A 12,743-nucleotide genomic window follows, 5' to 3' on the forward strand; every position below is an offset into this window, starting at 1 on the left:
TTGATTGTTTATATTCCACTTGCTTTTTAAGTACATTACTTTGGCTTCACTGAGTCAGTAAAATATGACAAAGGCTCTTAGATTTTGCATTTTAGTGTAGTACAGTGAATGCCACAAAAATGTGAGTCATACAAATCATACATCCCATGGCAGTCCCAGTCATGGAAATATTTATGTGCAGGACTAACTTTCTGCATTTTGATATTAAAGGTTTAGTAAGCTGTTTAAATATAAATACATTTCTATTGGTAAAGGCCTCTTCTGCAGCTGAGCTCAGTAGTCCCTGGTCACATGAGAAATTAAATGAGCAGGACCTGCCCAATTCCTCTGACATTGCTCACGAGGCATAAAGGATTCCACTGACATCTGTAGAAAGCTGACAGCAGAATCAGCATGGAAGGTCTGGACATATAAATAGATTTATAGGCTGGGACTGTAGCATGGACAGGACAAACCAACTGCTCAAAGTGCCAAGGTTTACACAGCAAATCTGAAATTAATGGTATAACAGCAACAATGAATTGTTTTGAATTGCATCAGAATAAAAAAAGGGGATAGGAACTCTGAATAAAATAATTAACTCCAAGTCTTCTTCTCTGCTGCAAATTTAGAACAAATTATTTACCCACATAACTAGTGCTTATAACCTGGGAATTGCTAACCAGTGATTATTTTTGTACTCTAATAATAATGTAACATGTAATGTTACAAAGTACCCTACTTATTAAGTTGGATTTACTGTCACAGAATCTGCACACTCTGAATTCATAATATAACATGATTGATGAGACATCTCCTCTTGGAAGCAGATGCCAGTAATGCATTTAAAATACTGTGGCAGTGTATTATTTCATATTTATGAACGAAGTCCTCTTTAGAATAGCACTTTGCTTCCTAGCCCTGGTTCTCTATTCTATTTATATTTTGGGAGGTTTTCTTGGTTGATCTGTCATTCTGCTAATGTCTAATCCATTGAATCAGAAAATGCTTCAATCATGACCTGAAAATTAAAAGGTGGCATTCTTAATTAAATCAATAAACTAATTGCTGTATAGTAGCAATTCAATTTAGGTGCTTTGATTGCTCTCCCTTAGCAAGTACTTCCAGACACAGAGTGACTTCAGACTAAGATTGTATCTGTCAGACTGTGAAACTTTGAACATTTAATTTCCATTAATTGATTTCCTCAGTGTTAACAAATATGATATCAGATTCTCAAATAAGAACTTAAATAGGGTGATTTTTATCTACATAAAAGCAAATAAAATAATAATTCAAAGCCCAGATGATCAGAATTTTCCTCTATAATATGTAATTATTCACAGCCCACTTGTGTATCTAAGCAGTTTCTAAACAGGACAAAGAATGGAAGGATGGAATGTTACTTTTGGTCCTTTTTTTTTTTTTGTTGCTGTTGTTGGATAAGAGGGGAAACGGTGCCTTCTGTGCCTTCTGAATATTAGTGAATATTCAGTGCCTTCTGAATATTAAAGTGGTTAGCTTTATTTTCATGAAAAGAAATTTGTTTAAAAGCTTGATGATAAATACATGAACAAAACATATTTATTGTACTATATTGCAAAATAATGGTCTAGGAATGTCTGTTTTTAAAGACTGAACTTCCTATGTAGCACATTTGCATTTTGAACACTCAGTTCAGCCCTAAAAAAAAATCAATCCAAGAATGAGAATTCTCTTGTCCCTGCAGCCTGTTATTACTGAGTGCTAAGGAATGCCTTTTTGGGGGTCTTTCTTCCCTCTAGTTGTGCCATCGAGTCCGACAATGGCCTCCTCCACTAGCCTCCCCTCCAACTGTAGCAGCTCCTCTGGGATTTTCTCCTTCTCACCAGCCAACATGGTCTCCGCGGTGAAGCAGAAGAGCGCGTTCGCGCCTGTCGTGAGACCCCAGACCTCGCCCCCTCCCACCTGCACCAGCACCAACGGCAACAGCCTGCAAGGTAGGAGCAATGGCTGCAGCCCAGGGTGAGCCTCGAGCTGCCCCAGGGGAGAGAAGGCAATGGGGGATCCCTGGGGGGCTCTGTCCTAAAGTTTCCTCTTTAGAGAGTAACTGGACTGCACCCCCAGCCCGCCTTGTACCCTGCAGGTGTTTGGCAACCACCCTATCTCTAACCCAGCTAATACTGCTGAACTGAGAGGCTGTGTCTTTTAAAGACAGTCCTACTGTTTTGATAAACACAAGTAATATTTCAGCTTACTAATGCCATCCTTTTTCTTTCTTTCCTCTCTTATTCCCTGTTGTCGTCCTTTATCAGACCAGTCTTTTGTGGACTCTAGCAAGTACTCCACTGCAGGGTCTCTCCAGGGGCTGGCCTTCTCCTGAAGTACGTCACTCAATCTTCCCTTCCTTTTTGTCCTTTGTCACAGTACACTCGTGCAGAAATCCTACTGAGAGCAAACAGACTGCTGCAGAGCTTGGCACAAACCTTGCCTTTCATAAACAGGAGATGCATTACAAACTAGCAGCAGCGCTTTCCACTTTGACTCACACCAGGGCAAACATTAGTTTCCACTGATTAATGTACTCCTGTGCCAATTAATTCCAGAAATGGCGCAGGGCCTTTTGGAAAGCCTATTGAACTGTTGGTATCAAGGGGCTGCTCCTTTTCTGCATCCTCTCCCCTCTCATTACAAGTTCTCCACATTAGTATCTAAATCCATTGGAAGGGTTGGTGCAGGCGAGGCAGTGACAGACAAAAGCTTGTCAATCTGAGGGTGTTTAAAGCCCAGCACTGCCCATCTCATTGTTTGCCTGAGTCTGTTTTACAGCACTGTGCTAAACCTCCCCGAGTGATTCCCTCACTGCACATCACTGTGCTGAGAGAGGCATTTTCATGCTCACTTAGATGCAGGGGTTTCCTTAAGCAGATGCAGCCAGCTGCCTCCAGCTGCCAGAGGTGGGAAATATTTCATGGTGTGCACTGTGCTTCCTCCAGACTTCCAGAGATTTGTTTCCTTTCCATGAGCCTGTGCAAATTATCCAAAGGGCATTGAGTGGGGAATGAAGTCTGTCCTTTTCAAAGCCAGGTTAAGAAGGAGGTGTGCAGGGCAGGATGGTTGCACAAACTCCACGTGTCACTCTGGAAAGAGGAGCACTGGGCTTGAAGACAAAATGCTGATAGCACTATTTGCGACCAAAAAAAAAAAAAAAAAAAAAAATCTATATGCAAGCAGAATGGAAGGAATTCATTCATAAAAGCTTGGATCTATTGTGCCTGAAGGAAAGCATTGTCCTCAGTGCATGCTACACTGGTGAACTGGGAGGAGGAATCCTTCAATGTGCACACACAGAGAAAACCTGTGCAGAAACTGTAAATTTACTGGGAACCAATTAGCAGAATTTGGCTACCTTCAGTTAGGACTTTGTTAGAAATATGAACTGTGTCGGGAATAAGACAAAAAGAAATTTTCAGGTGAACTACAACATTTAGGGGATTTGGTTTTGAACATTTAAAAGAATTGGCAGTGCTGACATGCTTAAAGTTAAAAGCAACAGCTAACAATATTTCGATCTGAAAAAAAGAAAAAAAAAGCTTTTGAACACGTTAATGGTTTTTTCCTCTTCACCTTGTCCCATCTTATTGTTGTGGATGAAGAGAAGAAACAAGTAACAGCAGAAAGCTTTTTCAAGCAGTGTTTCTCCTTTCACAAAACACAGAATTCTCAGATTCCATGTCCTCAGTTATGAAAAGCAATTATGGAATGAGCCAAGAGCACTGGACACAACTGGAGCTGTCTGGTTGCTCCTCATTATGTCACCTCCACATCTGCAATGCCCAGAAACCACACAGATCTGAGCATTTCCCCTAATTTTTGTTTAGCAATTCAGTTTTCATAATAGGCATGAGACACCAAGAGATGGTTCATTTCTAGGTCATCACTGAACTTCTTGGTGAGTTAAAGACACACAGCCTTTGGTCCTGTGCCTCCTGACACCACCTGAGGCTTGTAATAATCACTCAGAGATGCACTGCCTGTTGTGCCTTAATGCTTAAATAAACAACCATGTGTAAGGAGGCTGTCTTATCTCTCTTGGGCTTCTGGATACATCAGAAAGCAATCAGGCTTTCCTTATGTAGCTTAGATATCAGCAGAACTCACTAAAACAGCAGCCAGGCTTATCTGCTGTTCTCTTTGCCATGCAATTTTGTAAAACCCCCAATACATTATTTTTGTAATTTGCTGGCAGCAAATACAAATTAGTATATGATAGAAGAAATAAAGGCCATTGGTGGGAACTTTTCTATTCTCTGCCCTCCCTTTTTGGAGGTGGTGTGATCTCATACCTACACTGTTTCCCACTGATATCTCTGTTTTCAGGATCAATAACAGGCTACAGCTGGGAGAATTTGCATGACTAGATGTAGCACTTATGGAATAAAAGTGGAGTGATCTAAATGAAGACTTGGAAAGAATGGAAATATCAAAGCTTTTAGGCAGAAAAGATATCATTTGCCTTGTAATTTAATTCAGAATTTCAGAGCTCTTCAAAAACAATAATGCTTTGAAAAAAAGGAGCTAAGATCTGCCTCTGTGCCATTTGTTTCCAACAGCAAAAGGTGCATGGCTGATCTGTAACCACAGGGAAATGTCTAAATCATGAAGGGAGGAATTGCAATTATCTCACCTTTTTTGGGCTCCTGCCCAGGGTAGACAGCTGTCCTGTCCCAAGAGACACAGTTCTTGACCAATTATTGGTGAAATTGATTTGCTTCTGATGAATCTTTCAGGCTGAGTGTTGGATTAGTATCTTGACATTTTCTGAAGAAAAGATACTTTTTCTAAAGGAAAACAACACCTTGTCCTGAAGTGTCCTCTATGCTTCTCACCTGTCTTCCTGTAGGACTTAAAGCAGCTTAACTCACTTTCTATCCCTTTTATCCTCACTCTCAGCTCCTTGAAGAATTCTTGTTGGGGGGGGGACACAATCAGTACAGTGATTCCACACGATAAATTCCAATAATTGAAATGCTGTTGCAGTGTGCCACCTCTGAGGGTGGCCTGTTGCAAACATGTTGGATGTGTTTTGCATTCCCTCCTTCTCCCCTCATTTTATTTCATTTAATCAGTGCAGTTTACTCGAGCTATTCTCCTCTTGCTGATTAGACTTGTAATTCTTGCACATATGGTGGTGTTTGTGGAGAAAACATTTCCCCCCTCTCCCCCTCCAACCCCAAATCTGTGAGTCTTTTACTTTGGCTCTGTTCTTATCAAATAATTGCAGCTGTAATTAAAGCACAATGAATCAGCACCAGTCACGGGGTTGACTCCTTCCTTAAGAAATTACATGTCCAGATGTCTGGAATGGCAGGCAGCATTTAAATCATGTGCACATGGGGAGTGCCACCAACCTGAATGTGAATCTGTTTTCCACCTTTTGGCAAATAAATTTACAACTGGCATTTTAGAGACACGTTGTTTTTACAGTTTCCATCATAAACTTCCATGACTCCCCCCTGTAATGATGTGCCTGCTCACAGTGTGTCACTGGGACACTTGGGATGCCTGATCTGAGTCCTCTGTAAATACAGAGATGAGCTGGAGGTCAACTTATGTGCAAAACTGTCCCTGTTGACTTCTCATAAATGTCTGTCTGCTAAGAGAGGTGGTGGTTTCATAGAAAGTCAGATAGGAAACATAATAAAGAAATGCTGATGATTCAACTTAGCCAGCAAAAGAGAAAACATCCTAAATTAACATTCACCTGAGACTCACTTGGTGCAGTTGGTGGTGTCTGCTACAAGTGGAATAAGAAAGATGCTGGCCTGCTTACCCAGGAATTAAGCACATATTTTAATTTCAAAATTGGATTTGGGAGTTTAAGTCCTTTTCTGAGCACATTTATGAGTCCCAGGGGTGAGCACTGACCTTTGGGAGGACTGGCACAGGGGAGTGACCAGGGTGCCACTGCAGGGACTCTCCTCCAGTGGGACTCCAGCTGCTTTCCCTAATTTGGTGCAAACACCTGCTTTGCTTTTGAAAAGTAACAGAATATGTGGCAATGGCAGGGTCCAGTCAGAGCTTCATCAGCATTTGGGGATTTTGAAACTAAAGCAGAAAGATAAGTTGGGGTCTGATACTGATGTTGAGGAAGGACACTTTTTCTACAAGAAAATCAGTAATTTCAGCAAAGTCACTTGCAATTTGTATCATTTTCCAGTCAGAAGGAAACTTCTCCTGATTTTTGTGTACATAGTTGTCTCTTAAGAGTGATACATATAAATGTAACTCGAAGTACATCTGACTACATTACTTGTAAATGTTGAAAGCTCTGAGGATTTTAATAATGCAGAAAATTAACTTTTTTTTTTTTTTCTCTCTCTCCCCTCCCTTTCCTTCCAACAGCTATATCTGGCATGATTGTTCCCCCCATGTGAAAGAATTGCCTTGAAGAATTTTATTAATGAAGAGGTTGAATTCTGCTTCAGAGAGAATCTGATACAAGTCCCAGAGTGGAACTTTTTACTCAGGCCTTTTTAAAAATAAAAAAGAAATAAAGAAGGATCTTACAATAACTGCAGATTTTTAAACAGAACAAAAATCACCATCCTTGCAAATACTGAAATTAACAATCCACAATTGCAAGGTGTTGATTCGAGTTGTCCATCCCAAATACCTGGGAGATATATTTATTGTATGTTGATAAAAAAATCCACTTTTTTTTTTTTTTTTTTTTTTTTTTTGGGTCGGGGGAGGGGGCTTGCTTTTATTTCCTTCTGTTTTTTTGTGGGTTTTTTTAAGGCTTGATTTAACTCAACATCATTTGTCTTTTATAAATCATACAATTACACAAGGGACACTAGAGACGGAACTCCACATTTTTAATTTATGATTTTTTTTTTTCAAAGCTGTGTAAAGAAGAATAAAATGGTGTCATTTACATACAAATCTGTATGGGACAGAATAGAAGTGCCAGTTAGTTTTTTGTAGAAGAATTATGGCCATTGAATTAAGGGTCGGCTCATATATGTTGCTTATCCAGTGGTGACTTGCTGATATGATGCATTTTTAATATTCTGATTAAATAGATATCACTTCCTAGAAAGCTGATATTTTTGGATTATGGGGGCAGGGTGAGGGTAGGATTAGTAACCTCTGTCTTTAATATCAGGCTGAAAAATTGTGTAAATAAAACAACAGGAAAAGTTCATCCCAGAACACCAGGTTGGAAGGGAACCTTAAGGTCCAACTTTTCATGACAAAAAACTGGTGGAAGTAAAATAAGGATGGAAATACCAAAGCTATTTCCTCTGGACGTGCAAACCCAGTGCCTGTAGGTGCAATGCCAGCCCTGCAGCAGGAGGTGAGCACGGCCCCCTCGTTTTTTGGGGGATATCTCAGCTCCCCTTCCCCAAGCACAGCTGGGCTTGGCACGGGGGGCTCAGGCTGGGCCATCCCTGGGGGTCCCAGCGTGGCCCCCCTGCCCTGCTGCTTCTGCTGGGGCAGGCTGGGCACATATTAACCCCAAAACCCCAGGTTTGCACCTCCCCTCCCAAAATCTCCCAGCTCCCACTGGCTCCTGCCTGTATCAGCCGACCCTCCCAGTCCCTACCACGCTCCACCCACGACAGGGAACTGCTTTTGGGAACTGAAACATCAGTTTGGGGGTTTCCAATCAAAACCATGGCTTCTGTTTTACGAAAAAAAAAAATAAATTTTGCTATCATTATCTGGGAAGTGTTCTTAAAAATTATTAGTCAAAGAGGCAGCAAAGCTCTGAAGATGCATTACCTGATATTTTTCTTTGCTGTTGTGTTTTGTATGTAGTTATAAATACTGTAGATTTTTTGTGATTTTTTGCCAAAGTTGTTGTTCTATTTATACATTTTAATGTCTTAAGACAGTTTTTCAATATCACAAAAAAAAAAAAAAAAAGAATTTTACTGCATATTTTGCAAAAAGAGCTCACTACCTTTAGCTTGCACATACTTGCAAATTAATTAAAGAAAAAAAAAGCTTTTTGTTTCTGTTTTTTTTGTTTGTTTGTTTTACGGGGGATTTTGTAAAATATCCATATAAATAATGTATTTATCTTTGGAATTTGTACATTGCTTTTTGTCCCCTACAAGTTTATTTTATTGTGTATGTTTGCTATGTGAAAAGTGCTGATTTGTTTGGTCATTCACCGTTGTATTAGCTGTTTAAATGTGATTTTAATACATTTCATTTATAGGGTTGTTTTTTTTTTTTTAGTATTGTTTAAAACCATGCTTCCATTTTTTTTTAATTTCCACCCAAAAGCCATTGTCTATTTTTGTATTATTTGTAAGTTAAGAAGTTTTTTCCAATATATGGCAAAAAGTAGCATATTATTCTTGTAGCATTTAGTTATGTAGATTTAAAAAAAATGTATCCTTTGCTTTTGAGGCTTAACAAAAACTAATGCTGTTTTACTCTATTAATATGCATGGGATTTCTCCTCTTTGGAGTGACGCATTTTTGTGCATTAAATATGGGGAGAAACTTCATAGAACTCAATGAAAATACTTTCTTTCTTAAGTCTGCTTGTATATTTCTCTGTCTTTCACATAAATATAAACCAGCAGATTGGATGCCTTAACAATGCAAATCATATTCATTTCACTTGTACATTGTACTGTGCACCAGAACTGTCAATCATCACTAACATTCTAAGAAAAAAAAAAAAAAAGGAATTGAAAAGCACAAAAGAACTGTTTTGTTACCTTAAAACAATATAACTTTTTTCTAGTCGAGCAAGAAATCATTTACAACGATGCTGCAACTGTGCATGCTTCCTGTATGAATTTTGCAATGGTTTTCACTAGAATGTCACAGTGTGATCTTTGGGGGGAAGGGAAAGAAAAACAGGATTTTTTTTTTTTTTTTTCATGGTGAGAAAATAAAAGAAGAGAAAACTGGAAAAAAATGTGAGAGACATCAGTTTATTGCTTCTCTGTATTCCAAGCGATTATTCTAATTCACATAATAAGCAACAGCACGACAATGTAATCAAATTTAAAGCCATATTTTGTCCAGTGACACCACCAATTACTCTTGTAGAGCTCCACTCAGTCCTAGCAGTCCTGACACCACTTTAGCCACATTTGTAGTCTCTACCCCAGTGTCCAAAGAGCCTTTGACAATGTGCATAATTCTGGATTTTTGCAGCTATTTATCATGCTCTGATAATGGGAATTTATCAAAAATCTCCCCTGCACCACCCTTTGTCTTTTACAAAGTAAAAGATGCAGCTGTTTACAGAATATGGCTTTAAGTGGAAACATTCAGATTTCAGTTTCAACAAGGTGAAGCTTCACAATGACTGGATTGCATAAAGTAATGCCTGTTTCCTCACAGTTGTACTAGGATGCAGCTAAAATGAAGTCATCTCTGAAACTACTAACCTTTCACCTTCTTATCTAAATCTTTTTGAATAGACACACACACTGTACAGTTCTATTGTTAGAGAAACTAACTACTGTAGAGATTGTTATAATTTTTTTGCAGAAATTCAAGCTGTAAAAACTTTTCAACTTTCACAATATTTAATTAAAGTTACTTCCTGTCTGTGAATACAGCTCCTAGTTGTGTGTTTATTTTTCTGCCTCTGCTAGTCAGTAGATGAGGAAAAAAAAAAAATATATATATAGAAGCCAGAGGCTACTGAATTGTCTTCCTGAGACTAAGGAGAGACAGAAATTCATGGAATTACACAGTGAAATGTGGTGAATGCTGGTGCACTGAAATCTCTTTCCTTCTGTCTCTAATGGATTTCAAAGGATCCTCACTCAGAATGCTGAAAGTTCATCCTGTTAATATTATTATTTCCTTTGTTTCAGTCTATTGTTTGCCTGAAGGACCAAAATATTTTTCGAGTGAATTCCAGGGGCAGATTTGGCTTTAGGTGCTCATTTGCAAGAGCAGTCTCTCTCTGAACACAGGGATCATGGAGCACCAGGCACATCCCACCCTGTGCCAGGGAGCTGGGAGTTCTCAGTGTTATTTAAGTCCATGGGACCATGTCCAGGTGTCAGGGACTGTTCAAGGCCAGCCCCAAGGACTGAATCTACCTGTGCAGACACACTGGCACTTAATTTCTCTGTTGTAGAAAGCACCAGACCTAGTGCAAGGCTCTCAGGAAGGAAGAGGAATGCTTGGTGTTTCAGTTTAAATTAAAATTTACTTTAAAAAAATGAAGTTGCTAAAACATAAGCAGCTGGAAGTGGCTTCTTACAACATAAAGTGTTGGTTGTCTCTTAAATGTGAGCAGATCCACTCCAGCAGTTGTTAGAGAAAGGAGAGATGTTGGCAAAGCCAGCCCCCAAATGTGTTTATCCTGTCAGCACAAGAGATCTGTTTTTTCTGTCTGAGATAATTCTCCTGGTTCTCTTTCAAATGGTGTGAATATTGGCAGCTCTCACTGCAGCCAGGAGCTCTGTGAGTGCTCAACTCACTGCAAAGATGTTGGGTCAGTGTATCTGAAAAGCAGGCTGAGGGATTATATTCAGGATGTAATATAACCTGTAAAAAGTGCAGCAGAACAAGAGCTCTGCTTCAGCCTTTTGGATCCAGAGACAATGGATTTGTTAGAAATTTAAACTGAGCCACATTTAACAGGAAAGGGGGTTAGGGTGGCAGGAGGCTGCTAAGCTCAGACGTTGGGGAGTCTGCTGGCCAGCCCCAGTGGTGTTCTGACAGTCCAAGCTGAGCTCAGCTGGGGGACAGGGCTGCAGCAGAGGTTCTGGTGCCAGGAGAAAACCCTGTGAAGCCCAAAGCATGAGCACCAGGTGCAGGGTGCACATCCAGGTGTGCTGAGCGAGACACATGGCCCATGATGGTGTGCCCAAAGGGAGGGACTGTCATCTGTCATCACACAGGGAAATGTGACATAAGGTGTTTAATGACATGATTTATTGTTACCCCTTAACCTAGTGACTTCTTTCATTCTTTTAGTCACTGTAGAAGTAATTTTAACTGAATGGTCTGCCCCTGGCAGTGGGATTGGCTGTATTATTGTGTGGGCATATCTCTAATTTTTAATTAAAGAAACCTTGGCAAGATGAGGTGCCTTCACTGTTAGTTCCCTGGCCTTGTCTGTATCTCTGCTTATTCCCTTTAGAGTCTCTCCAGGCTCCTGCCACAGCTGTGTTGTGTAATCATTTATGTAACTCTGCTTAGCACCACAGCCCCTGTATCTTCTGTCATTGCACCAGGCAGCTGAAGACACACTTGATGTTATTCACTTGATTTCCTGAGTTCCTTCCTGTTTACTGCCCCTTGCTCCCCAATGTGGAAATATTCACATTGTGCTGCTGTGCTGCAGATGGGATGCAGCCTCCCACAGAGTCCCCTGGCCCCCATCTCAGCTCCAGACTCCTTCAATTCCACAAGACAGAAGTTTTGGGAAGTGACTTAGCAAAAACCACATTTCCCCATCCACAGAAGCATCACTTGCTGCTCCTTCTTCTCCTTTCACAAAGAAATTATCACTGTACTAATAAAAATGTGCAAATCTTAACAGTGAACATTTCAAGCCCACTAAATACAATAAGGTCACATCTCAGAGGAGCTGAGCACCTGACACTGAGCTCCTTGAGCCTCTTGGGGAGCTGGTCACTGCCTCCCCACCCACCAGCTGTACTCACTCCCCCTGACATCTGCCACCTCCTGTCTGCCCCAGCACCATTGTCTCAACAAAATAATGACTGATTTGAGCCCCATTTGACATCTCTGTTTCCTCTACTTCCCAGCAGGTGCTGGCTCTGGCATCCCTTTTCCCCAGCATCTAATGCTGATATTTCAGTAGCGGAGGTCAGGTCAATACTTTAGATAAATAAGTAATAATTCCAACCCCACAGCCCTCCTCACTCTTCCTCCCCTTGGTGCCCTTGAGGATAGAGCTAGACCAGAGCTTTTGGCACTGCTCCAACATGATTGGCAGGCCATGAGAAATAGCACTCATCTTGGAAAACTTTAATAAAGTAATTCCAGGACACGAATGCCAATGACTACCCAGGTCACAGCCTAACAGCAGGGACTGCAGCTCTAGGTGGCTTTTTTTGATGTGGGCCTACAACAGGAATAGCAAATACAGTGGCCTAACACATATTTTCTCCCTTGTTTTCAATGAAAAGCCTAAAATGTGTATGCACATTTGAAGAAAAAAGTTATTTCGAAGATTGTTTAACACTTTCCTGAAATGTATCATAAATTCTGTTCTATATGGGCCAGTCCAATTTAACTCTGCTTTGTACTAGGGAATGAAAATTTTCCCGTTTTTTTTTTTTTTTTATTTTTTATTTTATTTGTTTTTTTTTTGTTTTTTTTTTGTTAAATAATATGAACCCTTAGTTTTCCCGTGTTTATTCTTGTTTAAATGCACCTTGTGCTGTGAGCCCTTACAAAAGCTTTAGCAGGTTTGCCACAGTCTCACCTTGCCATGGTGATTCACTGCAGCCTGGCAGTTCCTGGCCAAGTCCATGAAAAGGGGAAGGATTGGTGATGTAGGTCTGTACAAGCTCTCAAGGGGCTCAGTTATCTGGTTAAGGATAACTCAGGATAAATTCTCCTTTGAGGATTCCTCCCTGGCTCCCTAAAGGGGGGCAGCAGCTCAGACCAAACCCAAGCACAAAATTGCAGCCCCTGTGTTTGTGCCCCTGTGCGTTCAGGTGAGAAACTGAGAGAGCCACAGGAAGCAAAGCCTGAGGTGACCCTTCTGATAAAAATTGACTTTTCTGCAGAGGTTAGAGAAAAAGGGAGCACAA

General features: G+C 40.4%; 1 protein-coding gene across 7 annotated transcripts in view; it reads left to right on the plus strand.

Moving 5' to 3' along the window:
- The window catches only part of EBF1 (EBF transcription factor 1), a 263,837-nt gene extending 256,164 nt beyond the window's left edge, over nt 1–7,673 (plus strand). For 4 of the 7 annotated variants that reach the window (XM_056502103.1, XM_056502100.1, XM_056502101.1 and 1 more), the window contains exons 15-16: nt 1,764–1,958; nt 6,364–7,673. In XM_056502103.1, the coding sequence (XP_056358078.1) occupies nt 1,764–1,958; nt 6,364–6,395 (227 nt within the window). In that variant the 3' untranslated portion in view covers nt 6,396–7,673. The other 3 variants (XM_056502104.1, XM_056502106.1, XM_056502107.1) reach the window with 1 other exon arrangement.
- The last annotated feature ends 5,070 nt before the right edge of the window (nt 7,674–12,743 follow it).

The sequence above is a fragment of the Oenanthe melanoleuca genome, chromosome 13 (genome assembly GCF_029582105.1).
Source record: "Oenanthe melanoleuca isolate GR-GAL-2019-014 chromosome 13, OMel1.0, whole genome shotgun sequence".
Lineage (NCBI taxonomy): Eukaryota > Metazoa > Chordata > Aves > Passeriformes > Muscicapidae > Oenanthe > Oenanthe melanoleuca.